This window comes from Watersipora subatra, chromosome 3 (assembly GCF_963576615.1).
Source record: "Watersipora subatra chromosome 3, tzWatSuba1.1, whole genome shotgun sequence".
Classification (NCBI taxonomy): domain Eukaryota; kingdom Metazoa; phylum Bryozoa; class Gymnolaemata; order Cheilostomatida; family Watersiporidae; genus Watersipora; species Watersipora subatra.
In genome coordinates, this window is record NC_088710.1 from 68,558,284 (window position 1) to 68,585,536 (window position 27,253).

General features: G+C 36.5%; 3 protein-coding genes across 3 annotated transcripts; 1 reads left to right on the forward strand and 2 right to left on the reverse strand.

The window, feature by feature from the left end:
* Positions 1–65: 65 nt before the first annotated feature.
* Positions 66–1,712, reverse strand: LOC137390931 (sister chromatid cohesion protein DCC1-like). The gene is made up of 3 exons (XM_068077246.1): positions 882–1,712; positions 673–796; positions 66–379 (listed from the first exon to the last, which is right to left on the reverse strand). The coding sequence occupies exons 1-3, from the start codon at positions 1,710–1,712 to the stop codon at positions 123–125; spliced, it is 1,212 nt and encodes a 403-aa protein (XP_067933347.1). The 3' UTR covers positions 66–122.
* Positions 1,713–1,967: 255 nt separating this feature from the next.
* LOC137391455 (D-ribitol-5-phosphate cytidylyltransferase-like) lies at positions 1,968–11,203 on the forward strand. Its single transcript, XM_068077937.1, has 8 exons — positions 1,968–2,090; positions 2,228–2,397; positions 6,088–6,188; positions 7,008–7,157; positions 8,019–8,172; positions 9,985–10,064; positions 10,244–10,525; positions 10,789–11,203. The coding sequence occupies exons 1-8, from the start codon at positions 2,017–2,019 to the stop codon at positions 10,876–10,878; spliced, it is 1,101 nt and encodes a 366-aa protein (XP_067934038.1). The 5' UTR covers positions 1,968–2,016; the 3' UTR covers positions 10,879–11,203.
* A 204-nt stretch (positions 11,204–11,407) lies between these two features.
* LOC137390042 (protein SAND-like) lies at positions 11,408–26,903 on the reverse strand. Its single transcript, XM_068076276.1, has 10 exons — positions 26,842–26,903; positions 20,264–20,815; positions 19,974–20,140; positions 18,885–19,049; positions 18,335–18,617; positions 17,792–17,967; positions 15,958–16,078; positions 14,949–15,020; positions 12,036–12,245; positions 11,408–11,919 (listed from the first exon to the last, which is right to left on the reverse strand). Exons 2-10 carry the CDS (start codon positions 20,669–20,671, stop codon positions 11,779–11,781), a joined length of 1,743 nt encoding a protein of 580 aa, XP_067932377.1. The 5' UTR covers positions 20,672–20,815; positions 26,842–26,903; the 3' UTR covers positions 11,408–11,778.
* Between the last annotated feature and the right edge of the window lie 350 nt (positions 26,904–27,253).

Here is a 27,253-nt window from a genome sequence, read left to right on the forward strand (position 1 = left end):
GGCTGCTAGATACACATGTGCTACCAAACTCTTACATAAATATACGCCTACATAAATAAAGTTACAAGCACAAATCTCAAGAGTATAGAAATTGTATCTACGTTTCGTTCAAAGACATAATATCAGTTTCTAATATATTTTGATGTGAAGTATTTGGTACCAGCTTTGTTGAATGACCTTGCATTTTTCATCACCAGAACGCTAACTGTTACTTTTCCAACGCATAAAGGTTTGACATATGGGGTTATCTCTTGCAAAGTCCATGACTTTTTTACACCGAAGAGCTCTTCGAACCTCTTTTTTACATCTTCAGATAGTTGTTCTACAGGAAAGTATCTCATAACAGCTGGCTCGCTTGTTCTGTCAGCAAAAGCCATGCCTGCAATTAAATATTTATAAAATATTTATAATACCTTTCTAGCATCATGAACAGAATAGAGCTCAATCCCACCACAACTTGCATGAGTACATATAAAACTACACCCTCAATTCAGCAACAAATTTTTTGCTAATAGACCAATGTTAGCAAAGATTAACACTTCAAACTGCAGATATATTTAGCATAGTTTTGAAGTGAGTGCAATAGAGCTGAAGATGTACATTGTACAGCATGAAAACATCATAACATCCCATAATAGTAACAGAGCTCACAACTATACCACTATAACATACCGTCAAGTTGTGATAATGAGGTAATCATTCCTTCTGGAACACTATCTTTCCATGCGTCTAGAAACTCTGTCAAGTTGAACTTTTGTGTAGGCTTTAATAGCATTTCGGCATAGTACCTACATACCTGTTAATAGAATGAGTCCATGTAGAAACATTAACAATTATACTGAAGCGGTAGGAGAAAACATGTGCTAATTTTCTACCATTACCTTATCCTCATCGAGGCACCATGAGTCAGTTGAACCATCTTCAGTAGCTGCTACAGCAGATCCATGCGACTCAAGGACATGTTTAATGACTGCTCTTGGGTAGAGCTCCGACAGGATAGATATCGCCATCCCATGATCGAAACTCTTGAAACACCAACAGTTTTCATCTATCAGATCAGCTATCGACCCAATAACGCGTGACAAATAATCGAAATGAATCAGACGAATATATCCATCTAATTCAATTGCGTGCAAGTTGAACAGGACCTTCTCAATCTCTCCATCACTTGCCAAGGTGTTAGATAAGATATCAGTTAATGTCAATTTTACAGAGTCAACGTTTTCTTTTTCAGGACCATCGTAAACAGATGATTCTAAAATTCCTAGCAAAACGTTTACTTTAGGCTGTATTAGGCGTGGCTCCAAATAAGATCCGCATATTGACTCCACATGTGTTCCACGTAAAGATAGCATTTTATCATCTTTGACGGAATTATTTTTGTCTAAATCTAATACCACACCTGGCACCAGAAGCAACGAGTTAGATATTTCGGTGTCTTTAACTTCAAAAGTGTGTTCTGCAGTGCAAAGTACACAATTATCCGTAGCATTCCCTTTCAAATGCAATTTCCCGCCATTTTCAGATATCTGCTTCTCTATAGTAGGATTAAGCTCCAACAGTTTGACATCATTATTTTGTAAACTCCGAGAAAAAAATAATTGTTGTACGTCATTATTCACACTGCTCAGATTGAGTTTGGCAAATTGAAGAATCTTTGCAACCAATGAAGCTTCAGTTACTGATTGGGCTTCGCTTTCGTTGTCCTCCATGATCCGAAAAGCGGATAAAACACATTACCAAGGTTCTACGCAAAGCAGTTCGTAAAGGTTGTTCACCCGCCCCCTCCGCCCCATTTCTACAATAAGAACATATAGACTAAATGTAAACAACAATAAGTAGCTGAGACTTACTTCGCGCAGGTAGAGTTAATAATACTGTCTATATGGTGTCGTACAATACGTTCAAGGTTGAATGATCAGACCTTAATAAAAATCAGTACATTCAGCCTTATTTGACAACATGTTTAGAGTTTACGCTATTTTACCAGCTGCAGGCTCTGGTGAAAGATTAAACATGTATCCACCGAAGCAGTTTCAATTGATTGAAGATAAGCCAATAATCTCCTATACGATTTCATGCTTTGAAAAGTAAGAAAATCTCTTTGAATAAAATGTACATCGTTATGATTAACGCGTTTTAAAACAGTGTAATGAGTTGTTCTAGAATCTAGATACTATTATTGCATCATGTCATATAAATGCCTATTTTTGTGTCTATCATGTAGTATGATGTGGATGGAAAAAGTGATTGTTGTTGTGTCAGTGGAGGAATTTGAAAACATGAGAAAGATACTAAAAAAGCACGGACACACAGACAAGGTTGTATTGGTACCAGGAGAGGCGACGCGGCATGGTTCTATATTTAACGGCATTAAGTACATGAACTCTGGCCACAGTAAGATTATCAGTCTTTTCTTCGTTTGCTACATTATTATTCAAGTCCCATATTAGGAATAATTTCTTTATACTCTTACATTCCTTCCTCCAGAGCTCAAACATTCACCTTGAACGTATCGATGGACTGTGGTGATTTAATATCAGTCTTGAATAAGCTAGGCTAACTCAATGCAATTATTACAGCAATTGCAGGTTATTACAGAGGATCATAATACTGTACTATCCTTTTACAAAATAACCAGTATCAGTTGCTGAAATTTGGTTTAGTGTTTATGATATTGAATTTTGCTAACGCTCTTAGAATTCAAAAGTGTACTTTTTACTTGTTTGTAGTTTTCTATGATGTGCTTTCTGTTTTTGACCTTTTTCCTATTCTTACATGCATGAAGTGATTGGACACTGTCCAACAGAGATAGCTATTGTCATCTGTATAGCTGTCATCTTTGCACACTGTGCGATATTGCTATCACCTTTTTCTGCTGCGTAGTAAAACTTATAGTTTTTTGCTGTGCAGTAAAACTTTCAGTTCGATTAGCTATATAGTACAGCTGTCAACTTTTCATGATAATTTTTCCAATTTTGTAAAAACTCTAATGTGGGTGCTATTTTCTGGATTAAGTTGAAACATTACAAGAATTTGTGTTTTGAAAATAGCGATAGCAATGAAAAGGTTATTGATGTAATTTGCAGGATCTATTCCTAACTAGTAAGCTTGGCAGTCCTAAGCAGCGATCTAATGAGTAATCAGTATGTACATAATTAGTTCATGAAGTGGTGAGGTGGCTGAGTAGTTAGTGCGCCAGCTTGTAAATTGAAGTATCCAAGTTCAATTCGTGTGTGAGGCAATTTTTTTTTCAACGCTTTTAGTGTAACTGTGGATGGACACTGCTCTTATTATAGTATTTGATTTCTTCTACTATTAGTGATCAGTAGATGCAGTTGCTCATTCAGCAAACTCCATGCTTAGTTCAAGGAACAGCATGACAGCTCACTATGTTTAGTTGACCATTGTCCAATGGGCTTTAGTTGACCATTGTCCCAAAGTGTTTAGCTTATATATACAGGCCTGTATGTAAACTCTGAATGCCATATCATTAAAAAAACTCTTACTAGCCACCACTCTGAAAGGTTTTTATACAAAGCGGGTGATCTTCGACAATGGAACATGGTCATGAATGATAATAATGAATATCTATGCGATCCGTCATATCAGTATTTCCCTAGCGGATAATTTAACACTTTCGATCCCTGACTCAGTTGATCAACAATTTCAATAGACCTTCCTGAGCATAGATACTCTGATGATCTTGTTGTGCTGCATGTCATCAGATATCCCGAGCTGGCTTTTTGACAAGCGCAAACTCCTGATCTGCCTTTGTTTTGTAGAATTAAAGATTACCTACTAAAGTTATATTTTAAGTTTGCTGTGTGTCTTCTGTCACGAATGAAATCGCATAATCCTTTAATTAAAATAAAAGAGAACTTATTTGGTTGTGTGTTCATGGCTAGCATACTATTTTGACATAAACTTTGTGTATTATTACTACCACCAGATACCAAGTAGTTAAACAACATGAGAGTGGTCTGACAATGAAATCAATAAAGTTTGAATTACTAGATTGAATCACTACTCTGGCAAACTTGCGTTCCAAACCAGCTTCTCCCAGTCAAAGCTAAATGCTCAGTTTTTAATTGCTCTGTTCATTGGTACAGTGTAAGCTAGTCACTACCTGCTAGCTGATTCCTGGCCTCCTGGTCGCTATTCTTTTTCTATGTTTATTCTTTTAGTCCATGGTATTTTTTTGTTAATTTTAATCACAATATAATATTGGAATTTTTCTTGATCCTTGCTTTGTATAGGAATGGTGGCGCACTGGTCCTTCATTGTTTTGAGTAGGTGGAATCTCTGATTGAGTTGGTTGTATCTGTGACTGAGTAGGTAGTATTTATAACTGATTAGGTGGTATTCATGACTAAGTAGGTGGTATCTGTGACTGAGTAGATGTTATATATAATTGACTAGGTGGTATCTATGACTAATTAGGTGGTATCTGTGACTGAGTAGGCGGTATCTGTGACTGAATAGATGGTATCTGTGACTGGGTAGGTGGTATCTATAACTGACTAGGTGGTATCTATGACTGAGTAGGGGTATCTGTGACTGAGGAGGTCGTATATGTGATTGATAAGTTGGTATATGTGACTGAGTAGGTGGAATCTGTGACTGACTAGGTGGCATCTGCAACTGATTAGGTGGTATCTGTAACTGAGTTGGTGGTATCTGCAACTAAGTAGGTGGTATCTGTGACTGAGTTGGTGCTATCTGTGACTGAGTTGGTGCTATCTGTGACTGAGTTGTAGACGTCTGTGACTGAGTTGTTGGCGTCTGTGACTGAGCAGGTGTTTTCTGTGACTGCGTAAGTGGTATCTATGGAAAATTTAAGTTAAAGCCCCACTACGCCATGATTTCTATCATAAAATTAAAAGTGATTGCCTGTGCAAAACTATCCTTTCTTAAAGATTAACTTACACACAAAATTTTGGTAGATTTTATCAGAAAGTATCAGTATTTTTCTATCATTTGTGATTGTTTTTCATGTTTGAGATGATCTGATTGCAAGGATGTTTTAATATTAAAATTGATAAAACGTGATCATAATTAAAGCGATCAGATTTATCGAAAGTGCGATTATGACATCTACGATTATCTACGATTGCAAAGAGACCGACAGAACAGAGACTCGGTAAGGCTTCAATTTGAACGCAATAGCCGATATCAACTATCATAACAGTAACAACTGGTGATGTCATTTCGTGCCTATTTTTTTCTGAGCATTTCAATTGCGATCAAGTTTTATTGATTTCAATCTAAAAACATCCTGACAATCAGATCTCCTCAAACATCAAAAACAATAGCAAATAATAGAAAAATACAGATACTTTTTGATAAAATCTTTTAAACCTTTGTGTAAGTTCATATTTAATGGTGTTAAAAATCATAACCCTCATACTCTCAACAATACTCCCTCATACTCCCAACAATACTCCCTCATACTCCCAACAATACTCCCAACAATACTCCCTCATACTCCCAACAATACTCCCTCATACTCCCAACAATACTCCCTCATACCCCCAACAATACTCCCTCATACTCCCAACAATACTCTCAACAATACTCCCTCATACTCCCAACAATACTCCCTCATACTCCCAACAGTACTCCCTCATACTCCCAATAATACTCCCAACAATACTCCCTCATACTCCCAACAATACTCTCTTATACTCCCAACAATACTCTCAACAATATTCCCTCATACTCCCAACAATACTCCCTCATACTCCCAAAAATACTCTCTCATACTCTCAACAATACTCCCTCATACTCCCAACAATACTCTCTCATACTTCCAACAATACTCCCTCATACTCCCAACAATGATAAGAATCATTTTCAAGATTTAAACTTTGAAGGCAGGGAGATCTATATTGTTATCATATACAGTAGATGTATATAGTTCTTACTTGCGGCTACTAAAATGAAGTTGTTTTACTGTAAAAAAAGAACAATGCCCAATATTCATGGACCAATTTAATCAATTATAATCAACGTTACTAATGTTTGCTTACGAGTGTGGACCCTGCTGAGTTCCAGGTGAATGTCAACTATTTTTATATTTTGCAGATGAGATCCCTCCCGACATTGTCATAGTTCATGATGGCTGCAGGATGTTTGTGGAGGACAGTGACCTTAACACTGTTGCAACTGAAGCATTCAAAAATGGGGTGCATATTTGATTCTTTATAATGGCTACTTGGTTAACTCAGATGATGTTCGTAAGCGTGAAGTCTTTTAATGGCTCATGTCGATATAGTGGACACATGCTATTAGTGCGAGTGCCACATTTTGGCATGGTATTGACTCATGTATGTAGGTCGAGTATCTAGGTCGGTATTGACTGATCTTGTCTATATAAACCTGAAACTTGAGATACTTTCTACAAATACACTATTGATCATAGTAACAGTACCTCAACCTACTACACTAATAAATATAATGAACTGTATGTTTTTATCGCTCAGGTAAATAATATAAATTGAATCCTGCCCGAGCGTGTAGCCGATAAATTCAGTGAATAATTTTTTGTTTTAGTCAGGATATGGATAATACGTGTTGCAATTTCCATTTACAATAATAAAAATTATTACGACCAGTTATGGGCTAAGAATGCAGTGTAATACTTGTACTATCTACTAAGATTACGGAATGAAATAAAATTTTATATTTTTTTAAATAAATACATGTAGATATGTATATGTTTTATGTATATTTTCTGTAAGAAACAACAAAAACAACCATGAAAAAAGGTTTAGATTAGTGATTTGTGTTTAGTGTAGATCGGAAAATTGGATGGATTTCTGGGACAGCTCTAGTTTAATTGTAGTGATTTTGCGAGTATTTAGCTAAAGGTTTATGCACCACAATATGTAAGTGACTAGATCAGTCAACTGGGCAGTCATGTAGAACCCATGTAGTGACTTTTAAAGTTGGTGTCCTGACCAACTGTGAACTGTTATTATTGAAAGCCCTTTTATTTTTCCAAGGCTGCTGGATTTATTCGGCCACTGGTTTCCACGGTGGTCACGAAAGACAGAGAGGGCCTGCTGCAGGATGTTTTGGATAGATCACATTGCTATGCGAGTGAGATGCCACAGGCTTTCAAATATGAGCACCTTAAGGAGGCATACGAATTGGTGAGCTTAGCCCATGAACCAAGCTTCTGCTATATTGAAAATTATACCACGTGCCTTTCGATACATAAGATGCGTTTCCTCTAGGTTGATTTGTTGGAGTTGTGTTTCCGCTGAGAGAGTTGGCAAGGCTTCTAGTATGCTTATGATTTGAAATACATTTTTACAAAGACTTTACACCAAACCAACTCAGACTATACAAAATGGCTCTTCCTTTTTAGCCAATAAAATACAACAATGATATCCATTACATTTGTTTGCATTTTTGGACACATTGCGAAATACGGTTGGTGAATTCCATGTTGTATACCGTCAATGAAAGCCATCAAAAATATACAAACATAGTTTGCAGCATTTTACCGATTTCGTGTCAGTGAGTGAGACAAAGCTGTTTTTGCAATCGTCTTTCGAGTTACACCAAACAGATTTAGTCGGCGTAGAAGCAACCCCAATACATCATCCTGGTGTAAACACACCTTTAGTCTGTTGTAATAGTAAAATTTAATGCGATATCAGTTCTGCTAGACTATCAGGTTTGAGATGTGGGCCATCTGTCATCCATTCATTTTGAATGATTATTTAAGATAACTTATTATCTATCATAAAGCCATTCTTGACATAATGTAATTCCATATTGCCAGTAGGAAAATCATATACGTTGCAAGCCCAACACCTCATCAATTGCTGCACCTGAGTATATATTAAATGGAGTTGACTCAGAGTATGTACTGCAGCAAATTTTTTCCCACATGAATACAAAGTTACACCAGATTTAAATGTTGTTGAACGTAAATCTGGATTTGTTAGCCATGCTTTCATAGAGGTGTCAGTTGGTATCTAGGGACTAATATGTCTTTTGCAAAGGCGAGCAAGCAAGACATTCAGCACGGCACAGAATGTCTGCTGCTCATTAAGAAGCATTGCCTGACTGCCAGGGTTAAGCTTTTAGATGGGCCAGAGCACCTGTGGAAGGTGACATATCGGAAGGATATCTATGCAGCTATTGGCACTGTCAAGGGTAACTCAACAAGCACCTGCCATCTCTCATAGATAGTCATATATGTTGTACAGCACCAGCTTTTGTTGCTAGAGATGTGTGAGTCATATTCTTTCTTTCTATTCTCATTTCCATGTACCCATACGTGTCTCTAACATGTGGTAGCCTTGTACCTGCCTGAGTGCACTTATAACCTGCTGCCGTTGTACTGCACTTATGCATGCAAGCAGTACAACCTTAGACTAACGTTTATATAAAGTTTGTTTTGCTTGATGTAGCGAATGATTATCGCTGCAACGATGTTGGTAAAAATATTAATAATTACCCAGTAGTGAGTCTGGTGTACGATTAGATTTGGACTAATAGTTGTGAAAATGTAGTAGTGAACACTGGCTAGTAGTAGACAGCTAGCCTAATACTAACTGGTTAGTATTAGGCTAATAGTGTTTAGTTGTGAACGATAGTTAGTAGCCGACGATAGCTAGCAGCGGGCGATAGCTAGTAGTAGATGATTGCTGAAACATTCTTTAAAGCTAACTTTGAAACATCTGCTCCAAGCTCAGGGTAGTTTAAACGAAAATAATGTTTTATGAAATTGTTGTTCGTGGAATAGTATTCAAATACATGTGCATCTATTATAGTCTAACCATGAAAGTGTAATCGAATACATGTGCATCTATAGTGTAACCATGAAAGTATAATCAAATACACGTGTAGCTATAGTCTAACCATGAAAGTATAATCAAATACATGTGTATCTATAGTCTAACCATGAAAGTATAATCAAATAAATGTGTATCTATAGTCTAACCATGAAAGTATAATCAAATACATGCGTATCTATTGTCTAACCATGAAAGTATAATCAAATACATGTGTATCTATAGTCTAACCATGAAAGTATAATCAAGTACATGTGTATCTTTAGTCTAACCATGAAAGTATAATCAAATACACGTGTATCTATAGTCTAGCCATGAAAGTATAATCAAATACATGTGTATCTATAGTCTAACCATGAAAGTATAATCAAATACATGTGTATCTATAGTTGAACCATGAAAGTATAATTAAATACATGTGTATCTATTGTCTAACCATGAAAGTATAATCAAATACATGTGTATCTAGTCTAACCATGAAAGTATAATCAAATACATGTATATCTATAGTCTAACCATGAAAGTATAATCAAATACATGCGTATCTATAGTCTAACCATGAAAGTATAATTAAATACATGCGTATCTATTGTCTAACCATGAAAGTATAATCAAATACATGTGTATCTGTAGTCTAACCATGAAAGTATAATCAAATACATGTGTATCTGTAGTCCAACCATGAAAGTATAATCAAATACATGTGTATCTATTGTCTGACCATGAAAGTATAATTAAATACATGTGTATCTATAGTCTAACTAAGAGAGTGTTAGTTAGGAGCAGTTGTCTAGCTAACTGGTGTCTCTTGATTGACATCCTTTGGTCTAACGCCTTCCTTGTCAACTCAATACTCCTATCTTTTATAATCTATAACCTTTATTCAAGTTATGCTTTAATCAAATAACATTAATGTATAGCTGTATTGTGAGCATTGACTGAAGTGTAGATATTCAGATCTTGCGCGCTTGTGTAATCTCATCATTATAATAGATCAATGCTGTTTTGCCTGCATCAATGACAATGAAATGTGCCATCGATCTCTTTACCCTTCACTTTAGTGAAAGCGCTGAATGTGGACTAGTATATTACATTGTTGAGATATTGAAGCCCTGGAGGGCCTGCCATAACGCTAGCTTTTACGCTATGTCTCCTGTTTGTTCCTGTGTAGAGAATAACAGCCACATGGTCTTTGTGGGACCGGAGACCCTTGCCTGGAGAAACTTACTTCACGCTGTTACACGATCTACGGTAAGTTTACGACTATGAAGATATACAATGTATGTCTGGTTTCTCTGTGAATTCACAAATATAACTGTTGAGTAAAAGTAGTCACGCGGAGATGCAGTGCTGTTACACGGAGTGTCTGGTTTTAGTGCATAGCAACTTGGGAGTGTCACAACTAGGTTTCAAGTGGTACACTGTTGTAGGACTCATGCGTATGTGACACCGTCAGTGCTATTCCCAAGCCAACTATAAGAAATGTTATTCTTTGCTACGACAAGTTTAGCGCGAGCTCCCTCACCATGAATGTAAAAGATGTGCAGGAGTATTACGCCCGTTACTGCATGATAAACTGCACCATAATAGTGATAGTTGCTGGCTGCGACTCTGAGAAGACTATCGGAGAGTTGAGGCAGCATCTGCAGGTCATAGCTAAACACTTGCTAGAGAAGAGTATCGTGGTGTTTGGCATCTGCTCTACCAACAAGGTTTGTCTTACATCTATAGTAACTAGCCACTCTTCAGTTTGCAAACTTCATGGCATGATCAGGTGATAGTCTGCCACCGTTAGTGTCAGCCAATATTGCGATCAGGTATCTGTCAGCAATTCCACCACTACTGTTTCATCAATTGCGATTGCAATCGTGCACTACGCCGATTTCCTACTGCAGACATGTTCATTGTGGAATGACAGCCTTTGCATGCATTCAATTAGGAGTCATTCTTCCTCTAGTAATTGCATCTTTTTTAGGCACCAGTAGTGAATACCATAGGCAAGACTGTGGCATCGGTCATCATGAATCGTAATCGGGATCTGACCGGACAACTTTTTGTCTTCTGACGAAAACTGAAGGATGATTTCTTATGATCTCTCAATTAGCACAGCTTCCAGTACAATCGCTATGTACAATTTTGTAATGCATTTACTGCTGCAAAAGGCTACAAATGCAGTTTTTCTTTTTGAGCTCCATTCTATTATGACTATCCCAATGCTCACCATTCGCTATCAGAACATCAAACATTAGCCTGCCATTAAGAAGGATAATAATGAGGTAACTCTCATGTCATACAACCATACCTTCTAGATCCACCCTAAACTAACCGTAGGATGTCAACAGGACTGCGGAATACAGATATTTCATACCAGCTCAGGGCAGTAAGCTGGCTGCTTCTGTGGTGCATGGCTTGTGTATTTTACTACCAGCAAGATAAAGCTGAGCAACATTCATTACCTACATGTACATCATCTTACCATTAATATCTTGTAGTTTTAGTAGACAGCTTTAGCACTGGAAATAGATGACTAAGCTATCCATCATCTCAAAATATATACAATGCAGAGGCAATTTCATCTTGCTAGTTAAATTTCACCAGAAAGGTGGTGTTTATATTTATAAACATAAAAAACTATGGCTTTTCGTAACCCTGACATACTGTGCATGTCTAAAAGTTAAACATAAATTTGATATGTTAACATGACTGATTACATTCACAGTTAACATAACTTTCCTAATATTTAAGCCTGCACTGCGTGAAGGTGGTATTCAAACTGTTCCAAATGCATTCTACTGAGTGAATGATTATGATGAAAATATCACGATGAAAGGTAGAAAGTGCTTCTGACCATCTTCACTTCTAGCTGCAGACACTAGTAACATTGTTGGCTGCTGCTGACACCTGCTGCTGAGTGTCAGGAGCGCCAGTTGCAGAATAAATTATTCATAAAGGAATTAAAGAAATGTCAAAATGTGGTTTGGCTATTTATGAACAGACGAGAATCTTCTTTCTTGAGCCAGCTGAGCAGCTTGTTCACACTGCTTATGGCGGCCTGCTTGGTGATGAGTGGACTAAAGACACTGTAGAGCTCAAAAGCCTTCGTTACCTACAGAAGATGAAGCGAATGGTTATGATTAGAAGTCATGAACTAAACCTCATGTTTCCCAGGTGTAAGCAGTCAGATCTATTGGCAGCGATACAAAAATATACACAACTACGCACCCAACCAAGGATAGCCTCATATTCTGTTGTCTCGTATAGAATGCGGAGAGGACGGGCTGTGCTGTGCATCCTCCCGTGTACGTTAAGGTAGAGACTGTGCAGTCTATCCCTCTGCTCCGGTGTCACATATGGAATCGATATCTCAGGACTAGTAAACTGGGCTGTGCTTCTCGACTTGTAGACAAAGTGCCACAACTCGGGAAGTCCAACCTACATATCCGAAAAAGTTGATCATTTTCCAGAGATGGCAGTATTTGCATTGTTCTGACATGCTTGCAACATACACATGAATGACTTGAAGACAGGCCCGTATTCCCTGGGCTGGCTGGCTGAACCGCCCCAACTTTTCAGGAATTTTCGGCGGCTAAGTACAGTCAAACTCGGATAACTTGCCCTCGAATAAAATGTAAAATTTCATCTTGAACACATGGTTAACTCAAACGGATTTGTTTGGTTCGTTCGCACGCAATGATAAATTGCTTTAGATAACTGACCTCAAAATCATTAACTCGAACAGTTATTCGCCCAACGGCTACGGGAACAGTTTTGATGGCTGTAGAATATCACTTTATTCCAAGCCATAGAGATAAACATCAACTTTTAGTAGTTCCTAGGCGTCATTATTATTATCATCGGTAAAATATTCTTGTTAACACATTTTATAAAGGTTTGCAAAAGGTCAAGTTTTACCAAACATCCGCTTGGCAATGGCCCATCGAAAGCGTGGAAACCTCCAGATGAACTTACAATAAAATCGGTAGAATTGATTTTTTTTAAAACGCTCAAAAGAAAAATATGTCTTTTTTAGTGTTTTAACTGCGGTCAAGTTTTGCCTATTTTAATCTGAAAACGTCCTGGCAGTCACATCGCCTAAAACAAACAAATCTCAAATAATAGAAAAATCTTTATACTTTCCGATAATTTTTTTAAAAGCTACATGAGAAGCCCGGTTGAAGCCCTACATGAGAAAAACTTGTTGGGGGCTTACACCATCCCATCCAAACCCCCAGGTGTTCATAACTAGTCGCCTAACATTTGCCGCCCCAACTTGCAACCAGGGAATACAGGCCTGCTTGAAGAGGGTAACCATAGTAATAACAGTATACTATGGTAAAACAACCATGGAAGCTTATGACTACACCAAAATAAAATTCTTGTCAAAGAAAGGTAGCAAAAACCCTTAGGACCCTTATTTTTGAGTTTTGCCTAGGTCGCTTAAAATATGAAGATAATTTGTTACACAAAATCATTCCTCCACCAGGTTGCTCGCAGTAATTTTTCTTGTTTATGGCGAATATTAAACAAACACTGACAGCCGCATGAAAATAGTGATTGTAATAGAGAGGTATGTCTAAACATGCTGATGATAAAGTCATTTCTTCTGTAAACATGCAATAGAAACTCACAATTCTTACTAACGACCTGTAGGCACTACTTGTAGTCACAGCCTGGCTAACAGACATTTTGAATGGCCTGCAACGCACTGATGATGACAAGTAGCATTACTGTTTAAAAGATTCCATGTTGGCTCCAGCATCCTCTACTATCAGATTACTTATAGTTGGCAATTTAGTGTACTTATAGTCGACAACGTAGTGCACTTATAGTCAACATTGTAGTGCACTTGTAGTCAACAATGTAGTGCACTTGTTGTCGGCAATGTAGTGTACTCATAGTCAACCATGTAGTGCACTTATAGTCGACAACGTAGTGCACTTATAGTCAACAATTTAGTGCACTTGTAGTCAGCAATGTAGTGTACTCGTAGTCAACAATTTAGTGCACTTGTAGTCAGCAATGTAGTGTACTCGTAGTCAACAATGTAGTGCACTTATAGTCGGCAATGTAGTGTACTTATAGTTGGCAATGTAGTGTACTTATAGTCGGCAATGTAATGCACTTGTAGTCGGCAATGTAGTGTACTCGTAGTCAACAATGTATTGCACTTATAGTCAGCAATGTAGTGCACTTGTAGTCAACCATGTAGTGCACTTGTAGTCGGCAATGTAGTGCACTTGTAGTCGGTAACGTAGTGTACTCATAGTCAGCAATGTAGTGTACTCGTAGTCAGCAATGTAGTGTACTTGTAGTTGGCAATGTAGTGTACTTATAGTTGGCAATGTAGTGTACTTATAGTCGGCAATGTAATGCACTTGTAGTCGGCAATGTAGTGTACTCGTAGTCAACAATGTATTGCACTTATAGTCGGCAATGTAGTGCACTTGTAGTCAACCATGTAGTGCACTTGTAGTAGGCAATGTAGTGTACTTACAGTCAGCAATGTAGTGCACTTGTAGTCGGTAACGTAGTGTACTCATAGTCAGCAATGTAGTGTACTCGTAGTCAGCAATGTAGTGTACTTGTAGTTGGCAATGTAGTGTACTTATAGTTGGCAATGTAGTGTACTTATAGTCGGCAATGTAATGCACTTGTAGTCGGCAATGTAGTGTACTCGTAGTCAACAATGTATTGCACTTATAGTCAGCAATGTAGTGCACTTGTAGTCAACCATGTAGTGCACTTGTAGTTGGCAATGTAGTGTACTTATAGTTGGCAATGTAGTGTACTTACAGTTGGCAGTGTAGTCCACTTATATTTGACAATGGAAAGCGTTTTTACTGTGTATATGCTTTTAACACTTGGTTATTTTTGTAGTTCATGTGAGATTTCCTTTAGTACAAACTTGATATTTTCAAATCTATTTAGACAATAACATCAAAACTTAACTAAAATCTGTCAAGACAAGCGTTATAAGAACCTTAATGTTAGGTATACTTGGCATGATTTTCATTATGTATGAGGTCATGTCAATCTTAGGAATACGGATGTTTATTACACAAAGTATACATAGGACATTCACTTTGTGTTCATGAATTTGAGGTTGTTAGTAACAGAACTGCATTAAGGAAATACCTGTTGAGTATTGTAGCCATTGGTTGCCAAGGACTCAGCGATTGCTTGAAGACAGCTGTGCTTGTTCAGTCGCTGGATAAATTAAAATCAGACATGCCATTATTATCACCATTATATGCGGACAACTTGATACACAAAATATATACATGTTAAAGGTGGTCAGCTGTGATACACCCCCATTAAATATAGCAGTTCGTTCCATTGAGACGGAGGATTATTCTGCGTTAAGGAAACATTTAGCAGAAAATGTTAAGCCTTACATTAATTGGCTGCATAATCTGCCACATCACAGTGTTAGATCAACAAGTGTCAGCCGCATTATAACACCAGTCTACTTACAGCACCAAACTCACCACAACGCCAAACTGAGCACAACGCCAAACCACAGCACCACACCCACCACAGCGCCCACCCAACCACAGCATCACACCCCGCTGCGCCACACCCACCACAGCATCACACACCCACTTCGCCACACCAATCACAGCACCACACCCACCACAGCATCACAAACCCACTGTGCCACACCCACCACAGCGCCACACCCACCACAGCACTAACCCAACACAGCGCCACACTAACCACAGCATCACACCCACCACAGCGCCACACCCACCACAGCGCCAGACCCACCACAACATCACACCTCACTGCGCATGTCCCAGCACAGCATCACACCCCCACTGCGCATGTCCCACTAGAACATCAGTCACACCCGAGTCAGCTCTGCCATGGCATCATCACCATCACATTATCATGAATGGCTATCATGAATCAGGTTTGTATGTTCATCTTAAACCAATTAACTGTTAATTTAACTGTTAATATAACTGTTAATATAACTGTTAATATAGCTGCTAATATAACTGTTAATATAACTGTTAATATAACTGTTAATATAACTGTTAATATAACTGTTAATATAACTGTTAATATAACTGTTAATATAACTGTTAATATAACTGTTAATATAACTGTTAATATAACTGTTAGTGCTGTCCTAACTCACCTCGACAATCTTATCCTTACACTCAGACAGTATGGAAAACTGTTCACTGTCAACCGTTAGCAAAAGCAAACATGTGTTGCATTTTTCATCTAGATATGATACATAGGAGTAGAGGAAACCACTGCAAATACAAACAAAATGTGAACATGGTCAATGAGTGCAACTCGATCATGTATTAGTATCAACTACACCTGTATGACTGTCAACAATCATATATTAGTATCAACTGTACCTGTATGACTATCAACAATCATATATTAGTATCAACTGTATCTGTATGACTGTCAACAATCATATATTAGTATCAACTGTATCTGTATGACTATCAACAATCATATATTAGTATCGATTGTAGTTGTATGACTACCAACAATCATATATTAGTATCAACTGTATCTGTATGACTATCAACAATCATATATTAGTATTAACTGTATCTGTATGACTGTCAACAATCATATATTAGTATCAACTGTATCTGTATGACTATCAACAATCATATATTAGTATCAACTGTACCTGTATGACTATCACCAATCATATATTAGTATCGACTGTACCTGTATGACTATCAACAATCATATATTAGTATCAACTGTACCTGTATGACTATCAACAATCATATATTAGTATCGACTGTACCTGTATGACTATCAACAATCATATATTAGTATCAACTGTATCTGTATGACTATCAACAATCATATATTAGTATCAACTGTATCTGTATGACTGTCAACAATCATATATTAGTATCAACTGCACCTGTATGACTATCAACAATCATATATTAGTATCAACTGTATCTGTATGACTATCAACAATCATATATTAGTATCAACTGCACCTGTATGACTATCAACAATCATGTATTAGTATCAACTGTACCTGTATGACTGTCAACAATCATATATTAGTATCAACTGCACATATAATCCAATAATAATGTACAATCTGACCTTATTTTACAACCACAGGCTATCATCAGGCAGTTTAAAAAGTATGTTCCAATTCTGAATTTATTTACAAAAATTTATTTCAATCATTATTAACCCACTACAAAGGATGCAAATAATTTTAGTCCATCCTAAAACTAGAAAAAAGACTTTCAAAAGAGAGGGTTTTATGTAAAGTACATCGAACTTTTCATAAATACTATCTGAATAGAAAAGGCTAGCCCTAGGAATGTACTGTCATATTTGTAGCAGCTCATACCAGGCCTCGTTTCATAAAATTTCAAATAGCTTGTGCGTTTTATTTTAACGAAAAATAAAAATAAAATGATATGCTATGCAAGTTAAAAAATACAATCAGTATTGAGTACACCATAACAAATACCTCAGTATACCACAGTTGAATCCATCGTTTTTTTTTGACGTCATCAAGCAGTTTGCACATGTGCTCGTTCACGAAAAAGCCGCCATAACCTTCTTTTATTTAATAGTATTTTTTGGTGTTGTTTTAACACTAAAAAAAATTGCAAACAAAAGCATTGTTTTCAAACATTTATTGCAAAAGCTCCCTATTTTTAACGATAAAATTGTCTATAAAGATGGCCGACAACGATAAAATTACGTCACGAAAAAACGAAGGATACTGGAGATATGGAAAAAACATGAGTTAAAAACGGAGCTAAATCATCGGTTATCCTGAAATTGCATCTCAAATAGCTCAACCTCTCACTTGTTGGAGACTTGAGCCATTTGATTACCAAGGCAGAACTGTACCAGGAGTGTTTTCAACTACTATTGAATAACTGATGAGACAAATAACACAGTATTATATTACCAGCAAATACAAGAGAGCGTTATTGCTCAGCCTTGAATGGACGAACCTGTTATCAAACTTGGGCAAGCAGACAGGAAGCCAGGTCTCGGCATTCTTGAATGAGTCGGAAGACTGGACCATGTTAAGTAGTATGTGTAGATCCTGGGGATGGAGGCAGAATTTCTTCATTCTGACTAGTGCCACCAGCTGATTGTGACTAATCACAATAGCAAACACGAGGTCCTAAAACAGTTCGTCAAACACAGATTTGGCACCAGTAACACACGACACAAGTTCGTAGGACATGCTAATATCACTTCAAAGAACCAGTGTTGTCATATGAAGATGTTTGATATTAATAAGGAGATTTGAAAATATGACAACAATTTATTCGTAAGGATGAACACACTTGCAAAAACATTTGTAGATTTCATGATACACATGCTGTTCCATCACTTGCGTATTCTCAGATGCTGCTCAAATTTCATGACCGCATTAACCTTTCTACTTTTCATGTCCTTCAAGTACACGTAGTTGATACTTCCTGAGATTGTATTTTAAGCTGCCTCATGACCGTTTTCATAAAGTGAAAGAAATTGTATAAGCTGACCTTGACCTTGCTGCAGGACTGTTGAAGGGTCTGAGTGATAGTGTCTCGCACCGAGCCGAGGAGACGCAGACACTGCACTGAACCTAGTATGTAGCTCGTATCCGTGTCCATCACAGTTAATAAATTGTCTATAAATTTCTCAGTACCAGCTAACATTCTCCTAAGGTCAAAGTTCACCCGATCTCTGTAAATCTTATTTAGAGAAGTCAATGTCAAAACGCTTAATATTTGATTATAGACGTAGTTGAGCTGAAGGAGAAGATGTCTTGGGCACTCCTCACCACTGCAAGCAAGATATTCACCGATTTATTTCCTGTTTAATTCACTCGTTGAAAGACTAGCTGACACTTGATGCGCAAGGCAAAAGACATACTCTAAGTTTACAATAACACAAAAGCTAGTGATTGCAAAATGCAGCATTCACAGTTGCAGACCTTCACTATTGTACAAACTAATACTAGGCATAAACTACAAAAAATCCAACAAGCAGACGACTCAGAGGACTATCCTATAATTAGGCGATAGCGAATAAACAACAGAGTTAACCAACCTGCTCACTGCCACAAGTATAAGATGCTCTTTGATGAGGAAGACAAACTTTCTGTCACCAGCAATTATAGTTTTGAGTGTATCCTTCTGTTGGCTGTGAGTGAGGAAGGAAACAAGAGCTTGCATGACTCCATATAATGTCACCAGTTTCTCCTCATTGCCATATCTATAAAAGTAACGTTAAACACCCGAGATTCAGACCGATACCACTCTCTATGTATAGCTATACGTGGGCCTGTCCATAAATAATAATTTGACATGTAGAGTTATTTGATGCCAACTACACATGCACATTTGCTCCCATCATAAAATTCTTTGAATAAATTGATGCAGTACTTTTTTGGCTTTCAGATAATATAATATATACTGCTTTCAAAATACGGTAGTAGTTCCGGAGCTATGAAGTGTAACATGCGTAAATGATTGGACATTTGTGATGTCCAATCATTTACGCATGTTGCAGTTCATAGTTCCGGAACTACTACTTTTAAAGCAGTAAATTTTATATTATCTGAAAGCCAAGAAAGTACTGCATCAATTAATTCAAAGAATTTTATAATGGGAGTAAATGTGCATGTGTAGTTGGCATCAAATAACTTTAAATGTCAAATTATTATTTATGGACACACCCATGCATAGCTATACATATAGCTAGTCATTTAGCTATATATATATATATATATATATATATATATATATATATATATATATATATATATATATATATATATATAGCTAAATGACTAGCTATATGACTAGCTATATGACTAACTATATGGCTCGCTTTATAACTAGTTATATGACTAGCTATATGTACAATATTGCTGTTAGCTGTAAAAAGGCATCATTACAATATGACAGATTGAGAACTATATAAGAAATGACTAACCATTTGTACAGCAAAGCAGCTAGGTATATTTATACCACTATGACTAGCAGCATCTGCAGTAACATAGCTGGCTAAGGCTAGCTACATGCCCACGACTAGCAAACCTATAGCAGTAGAGCTAACTATACCTATACGAACACTACCTGAAGACAGATGCCGCAGACATGGACACTAAAACCAAATGACGAAAGTAAAGATCACCTGCTGTATATGGGCTTCCCAGATTGACTCAGAACAAATATGTGTTTTCTTTTATACTTCCATTCATCACTTTGAACAAACTCGAGTTCTGAATCTGTTTCTGATATGAAAGAGTCTGTTCGTTCGGTTTTTAGTCTTTCGAATGACTCCGCTATCGTGTTAGTCGCCTTAAACAAAATGATTATAACAGTTGCATCAACTAATGAAGGAGAGGCAGGAGACAACTCCAGTAAATGCTTAGCTTTACACAAGAAGGCAGAGTCATGAGAGGAATAGCATTACCAACATACAGTTGAGAGTAAAACACCACTTGGTCCGGCAATGTCCTGAGGTTGCCCATCACAATCCGAATCAGTCTCCGATACATTATTGCTAGCAGAGCTGTTAGCTCCAGCTTCATCAGAAGAAGCGAAGGAGTCTCTGGTTCGGAGAGTTCCGGCGAGGCTGCTTGATGCTCTCTGCTTCCTCACTTCTTTCTTTATCTGTTTGATGGTGCTGCTACGCCGAGATGAGCTAAGCTGAGCCGGCAGCATCCCATTTATACTTTGTGATTTATCTCTCCTTACACCGGAATCGTCATCTAAGTCTTTCATCGGTTCAACATTTACCAGATAATGCTCTGAACATGCCCCTGGCTCATTTCCTTCCTCCTCATCGCTCTCGATCCGTATGAGAGGAGGGTCCTCAGAGGAGCTCATTCTTTCTACCTGGCCAGTTCCACCCACCTGTATCTTGTCACTGTCCTTCCAGCTTCAGCCACTGGTATCCTTTTATTGTTCTAGTCCTTTGAAGTATTCTGTTACTGTCTTGCCAGCTCCGCCCTGTCATATGCTGTTACTGCCCTATGAGAGTTAGCATAAATTAGCAGAAATTGTAAGAATATGCAAGTTGTAGCACTTCATCTTGTTTAGCGTTATTGGTAGCGTCGAGTTCAAGCAAAGCTGATGATATCAAAGTTTGGACAGATGCGTTTGAGATTAGTGTATCAGTGAATTAAGGAACTACATGAAACTTTGGTAGCTGAATACCTTACCATTCATAGATTGTGTCCCCTTACCAATAATAAATAAACAAAAGAGAGTAGTCACATCCTATGAACTTTTATTGTTGCAGAAATTTAATATTATGTTAACTACAATAACGGAAATGTCCAATACAGACCAAGTAAACTTCTAATGAAGCAAAGCAGTTCCGAAAGTCTTATAAAAAGATGTTTCCGTTTTATTATTGTGTGTACACGTACAAGCAAAAATATTTATTTTATTATGTTGAACCAAGAGACCTGACTAGCGACAGCACAAAACAGTTTTGTAGTGAAAAAAATTTGACTTTCCAGATAAGTCTTAGCCTAGCCAATTACTCCACTTACTACTAATAGTGTAGAGTTCTCTTGTTGCTTTAAACTTCACTTTCTCTTACTTATGTTTAGTCACAGAGTTACTTTTAAACACAAACTTAGGATAACTAACTATGTATACTGTATTATATATGTGTACACATAGAAATCAATATATATCCCTATATTATCTGTGCACATGTATAAGTCAAACTAGTCACTCCTATTATTTTCAGAAAATAGTTAAGAGGGCTATTAGATTCAAACTGAGTACACAGAAACCACCAATGGAATGTACTGAGACAATACTTATCATATGGAAGTGTACCAAAACAACATGGTTACACTGTTTGATTCACTGAGTTGCTACGCGTACAATATGTACTTAATAAACAAAAATAACATTGTATACCCTACATGATATTCTTTACTTTATTACCTATTCTATATTGTATATATGTCAGTCTGGTATAAAGAAAGCAACATATTTAGTCTTACTCATTTTAACTGTTTATAACTGGACAATGGTAGGGAGAGTCAACCATCTCATTGGGTCTTTCATAAACATTAAAAGAGAGTACTTCAAACACGTTTAAATTTCGTTAACCATTAATATAATTCAATATTTAATTTAATGATTTTATTATGTGCATTGTTAATGTTTCTACACCGTGAAATTTCTGTGAATATAATTATGTCTGTTTCTCTCCAATGGTGTGATATCACCCAAATATTTTGCATCACATTTTACTATTGCCAACAAATATGACAACTAGTTTATTAATACCTTAGCTAGAAAACATTAGTAGAACCACCAGCATCAACATATGAGCTCTGGCAAAAATTCCATGATTGACTTGCTTATGTCCTAGGTTTAGAGCTAACAGAAAAAATGAACAATATTTTAGTATTTAAGTGCTCATGAAATAGTCTAAAATTTCATAAGTTTATGTTATTCAATCGGATAATTATAAAACCTTGTTTTAAAATGAAAGAGTTGTATTACATATAGGTAACTATTACCTGAAGGTACTTGTATTGCATATAGGTAACTATTACCTGAAGGTACTTGTATTGCATATAGGTAACTATTACCTGAAGGTACTTGTATTGCATATAGGTAACTATTACCTGAAGGTACTTGATGTTAGCTAGACTAAACATCTCATCCACTTTCAGCGCATAACATTGTATTTACCAATTGTATAAGTTGAAACCATCCAGTTACAGTGTAACTAATGTGAGATTCAGGAGAAAGGAAACGCAGGCCTGTCCTATTGATGAAGATATTTAAGTTTTTCTTCCCTAATTAAACTATGAGTTAATGCTCCCAGTAAAGGCACCGCACAGTGAAAGCTTAACATAAACTGCCGTCAATATCATGCGCTACATACATGTAAGATCAGCACAAGCATGCCCGGTCAAAACAGTTGATTTTTATAGCATTGATAGCATTAATATATGAGTAAGCTAATCAGAAAGGTACACAATTCTGGATACTCAATATCTAGCAAATACTATAAACATTTAAGTAGTAGAAACAATCACTTTTATGGACACGAAAAATTATGATAATAGTAGTTTTTAATACCATTTATAGTTTGTTCTCAAACATACTATAAAAATACAACTAATTGTCTTGATTCTTGCAACCTAACATACTGTATGTCATATTTTCTTACATAGAAACTAGCTTGTGAGAAACTAGTGCAACCTGTTTTATTCGCTAATCAACTTTAAGTTGATTTGCTGCTTCCATATCTTTTCAAGGACAGTTACTGGGCACTGATATTGATGACTAGATATTTTTTGAAACTGACTAGTTGGTTCATCATGAAGATAAGTAAAACTTAGCAGCCGTTAAACTTAACATCAAATTGTGCAAGTTCCATACTCAGACTTGTGTTAGGATGTTTGTAACTGTTAGATCTTTATATATATATATATATATATAAAATTGTTTCCTCACCCCGGATACCCCGTATGGGTGGTAAATTCTGCTCTAACTCGGGTCTCCTGCCAGAGACCTGGGAGTTTGAGCACTCGCCTCAAGATCTTAGCTGTTCCCAATAGCGCACTTTTCTGCAACTCACCTGAGTTGATTGTTGTTGGTATTTGGGCAAGCCACATTTTATGCGCCGGTGTTATTGCGCCCAGTGCCCCAATGACTACTGAGATTACAGTTGTTCTTACATTCCAGCATTTTTCAATTTCTTCTCCAAGAGGGAGATATTTCTCTACCTTTTCTTTTTCTTTGCTGGCTATATTGTAGTCATTGGGTACTGCTATATCTATTATAGTAGCCCTCTTGTTCTCCTTGTCTACCACCACTATATCTGGTTGGTTTGCTAGGACATGCTTGTCAGTTTGGATGTAGAAGTCCCAGAGGATCTTAGCGCGGTCATTTTCATTCACCTTACCAGGAGCTTCCCACCAGTGTTGCGGTTTATTAAGGCCATACTCATCACATAGACTTCTATACACAACACCTGCGACATGATTATGCCGCTCAGTGTATGCGTTCCCTGTTAGCTGCTTGCATCCACTGATGATGTGTTGGATGGTCTCAGGTGCATCTTTGCACAGTCTGCATCTAGGATCGTCTCTAGTGTGATAGATTTTCGTTTGGAGTTGCCTTGTTGGGAGCACTTGCTCCTGGGCTGCCATGATTAGCGACTCTGTATTGGCCGTTAGGATTCCTTTGTTCAGCCACATATATGTCTGGAGAAAATCGCCAACCTTAGATATTTGTTGGTGGTAAGCACCATGAAGAGGTTTCGTGTGCCAGTCGATTTCCTCATCATCAGGGCATAGGTCCGTTGTAAGAGCAGCCGATTGAAATTCAGCTAGCAACTTATCTGAGATGGCCATGGAGGCTGCATATGCTTTGATGCTTTGCTCCTCCTCTTTCACTGTCTGCTGTACACTTTTGAGTCCCCTACCGCCATCTTTCCTATCAAGATACAATCTAGTAGTATCAGATTTTGGGTGGAGTGCTCCATGCATGGTCAGCAGTTTACGAGTTGCTATATCTGTTTCTTTGATGGCTTCCTCAGTCCACTTTATTATGCCTGCTGGATATCTTATTACTGGCAGTGCGTAGGTATTTATTGCCATGACTTGGTTCTTGGCATTGAGCTGGCTCCGTAAGACCTGCCGAAGGCGTTTCTTGTATTCGGTGTATATGTATATATATATATATACTAATAAATTATTTAAAAGCAATGCTTATCTTTTTTCTCAGCTACTGTCAGTTTCATGACTTGCTCATTCATCAGGCTGTGTTGAAAAAAAAAGGTTTTGTTTTCAACACAGCCTGATGAATGAGCAAGTCATGAAACTGACAGTAGCTGAGAAAAAAGATAAGTATTGCTTTTAAATAATTTATTAGTATAGAGCTGCTCCAATATATTGTTGAGCACTCTAATTTTAGTAATACTAGTTCATAATTCTTAGGAATTTATAGTTTATATATATATAAATATAATATATATATATATATTTGTGTTAATTTTTATCTGATTCGGATGGTACAAGAGTGACTTGAGATTTGATTTGGATAGCAAATACTGTAAAGTGCTTTATGATGTGACTTTGTAAAGCAAATATAACTATTGAGGAACATGTTCCTATGTACATGTGTATATAGACAAGTTAAGGTTTTAAAATAGAAGCAAAAGTTAGCCCAGCTGCTTAGACCTACTATTATGATAAACCAGCGTAATAATAGATACCATTTTCTGTCAATGATATGTTTAGGCAGTAGACACATGGCTGAAAGAAATCGATTGTGAAATACCAAGAAGGTAACAGTAGGGAAATTCAGTTTTTAGGTTTCACACTATGTTGTCCTTGTTTTCTACTAGTTGAAGTTTCAGCTTTATAGAAAATAATGATATCTTGTTAGTATTAACTAATAGCTAAATAATAAAATAATTATTGCAAAAGTAATCTAAGAATATTTATATTCATCATATAATAATGACTAATGGATTATTATAATATCATTGATCAATAGAGTAATGAAAAAGAACTAATGATGACTTGGCCAATTTTAAACTTCTGCTTTGCTTCTTAAACATACTCCGGCTCAATGATTGGTCAAATATTTCCTAAACATTTAATGGCTCATAATTTGAATAGTGAAGATCAGGTGGGGATTTGATTGTTAGACGCTAACTGACAAGCACAGCTAATCAGAGGTTAGCCAAATCAGTTTTTAACTGATTTGATTTCAAATTAAAAAAGCAATTAGGACACAGCTTTAACATGCATAGAGGACAATTTTTACTTATTTTACAGCATTTTATGTAAACATTTTGTATTAACTGTTACCTAATAGTGTACACTAATAATGGAAATAAACTAATGCATTTGTTATGGAACAGCTTTTTACACAGTATTTGCATGTTACAAGACATTCTTGATATCCTGAAGTTTTCCTATGTAGGCCCTACTCTTGTGAAACTTAAGTTGGTAACTTTACTAGCAGTATTAACAAAAAATTTTAAATCATTTATAGTCTATTGTAATACGTTTAATAATAATAATTCAATAAAATAGTATTCTCAAGGCAGGATAATTTCTCAAAAATTCTAAGATCTCTGCTGAATTTCAGCTATGTAATAAACTACATAAGGTTTATTAAAATTAGTGAGCGATTTATGGTACATAAATTGAAGCTAAAACTTGATTGTTACAACTTATAAGGCTGAAGATAATCAAGTCATCTTACACTACTTTGTTTGAAGATGCAGTTGATTTGAGCATCTAGAAATTCTCTTTATAAAAGACATCCAATGCAGATGATATACAAAATCTATACATTGATTGCTTGCGAACGAGCTTATTACTATTTGCATAACAATGAAAATAGCTATTTTGGTTGATTACTGCACTGAATGCATCAATCCATATATAAAATGATTACATTGATTACAATCACTACAAATCCTTACACACAAAAATTGAATATAATGTATAATGAAACAAATATTCGCTGGTGATAACAAATAATTAATTTGGGCTACTATTTCTCAGCTTCTTGGGGAATATAGAAGTATACACAACGATATAATAGCTTAGCTTGAAGTTGCCAATATCACCAAACGAATTGTATAGCAAACTCTAAATACTGATTCAAACAGTCACCGATTGTACTCACAGCAACTTGCTTTTCAATGCTAATATTTGCATTATTACTTAATACAGATCTTCAAGCTACATATGGACGAGACTAAACGGACGCTTTAGCAGACAGACAGTCACGCAACTTCGTGCCAAACCCTTTTTTAGAACCACACTATATCACAATAATACAAGCATTATTAATGTCTCAAAAAATAGATGAGTAGTTGCAAGCCAAAACCAGCCAATGATATTTCCATCTTTTACAAAATGAAATATGGGAGCAAGCAATTCAAAATTCTCATTTAAATGATACTTAAGCCATAAAATGCTTTGTCAGTTATGATTGCTTGCTAAATCAGTAAATAAACAAAACTTTCAAGTTGTAGTGATCTTTCTATCTACCTTTGGCGACCATTATTTTTTTTTAATTTTATGCTCAAGACATCCTCCTCTTTTATAATGTGCCAATGCAATAATAAAGTTCGCAACTTTTTAAAAATATTTTTAAAATGATGCAATAATAAAAATTGTAAAATATGTAAAATTATAAAAAAGTTATTACAAAGAAAAAACATTTGATACATAGATAATGTTAATCAAAAACTAAAAGCACAAAGTATTGTAACACCACAATCGTAAACAAAGCTTGGCATAGTTAGTACCTAATCGAGGAGTTCATCCTGGTTTTGACTGCGAACATTTTTATACCTTCTTAACATATACTCATTGATTGCTATAGCTTGTAGTTTTACTAAAATTGATTGGCATTCTGTATGTGAAATGTTATTATACTAAGGCGCAGTCGTTGTTAGCG

What these genes read in the sequence shown, in the direction of transcription:
- LOC137390042 (XM_068076276.1), bottom strand. Translation starts at nt 20,671, where the DNA reads ATGAGCTCCTCTGAGGACCCTCCTCTCATACGGATCGAGAGCGATGAG. An exon ending in ATACTTGTGGCAGTGAGCAG is followed by an intron (nt 18,618 to 18,884) that starts GTTGGTTAACTC and finishes TCTTGCTTGCAG; the next exon opens with TGGTGAGGAGTGCCCAAGAC. An exon ending in GTAAGGATAAGATTGTCGAG is followed by an intron (nt 15,021 to 15,957) that starts GTGAGTTAGGAC and finishes TAATTTATCCAG; the next exon opens with CGACTGAACAAGCACAGCTG.
- LOC137390931 (XM_068077246.1), bottom strand. Translation starts at nt 1,712, where the DNA reads ATGGAGGACAACGAAAGCGAAGCCCAATCAGTAACTGAAGCTTCATTG. An exon ending in GGTGCCTCGATGAGGATAAG is followed by an intron (nt 797 to 881) that starts GTAATGGTAGAA and finishes TTCTATTAACAG; the next exon opens with GTATGTAGGTACTATGCCGA. An exon ending in CTCATTATCACAACTTGACG is followed by an intron (nt 380 to 672) that starts GTATGTTATAGT and finishes ATTTAATTGCAG; the next exon opens with GCATGGCTTTTGCTGACAGA.
- LOC137391455 (XM_068077937.1), top strand. Translation starts at nt 2,017, where the DNA reads ATGTATCCACCGAAGCAGTTTCAATTGATTGAAGATAAGCCAATAATC. An exon ending in ACGATTTCATGCTTTGAAAA is followed by an intron (nt 2,091 to 2,227) that starts GTAAGAAAATCT and finishes TCTATCATGTAG; the next exon opens with TATGATGTGGATGGAAAAAG. An exon ending in GTACATGAACTCTGGCCACA is followed by an intron (nt 2,398 to 6,087) that starts GTAAGATTATCA and finishes TATATTTTGCAG; the next exon opens with ATGAGATCCCTCCCGACATT.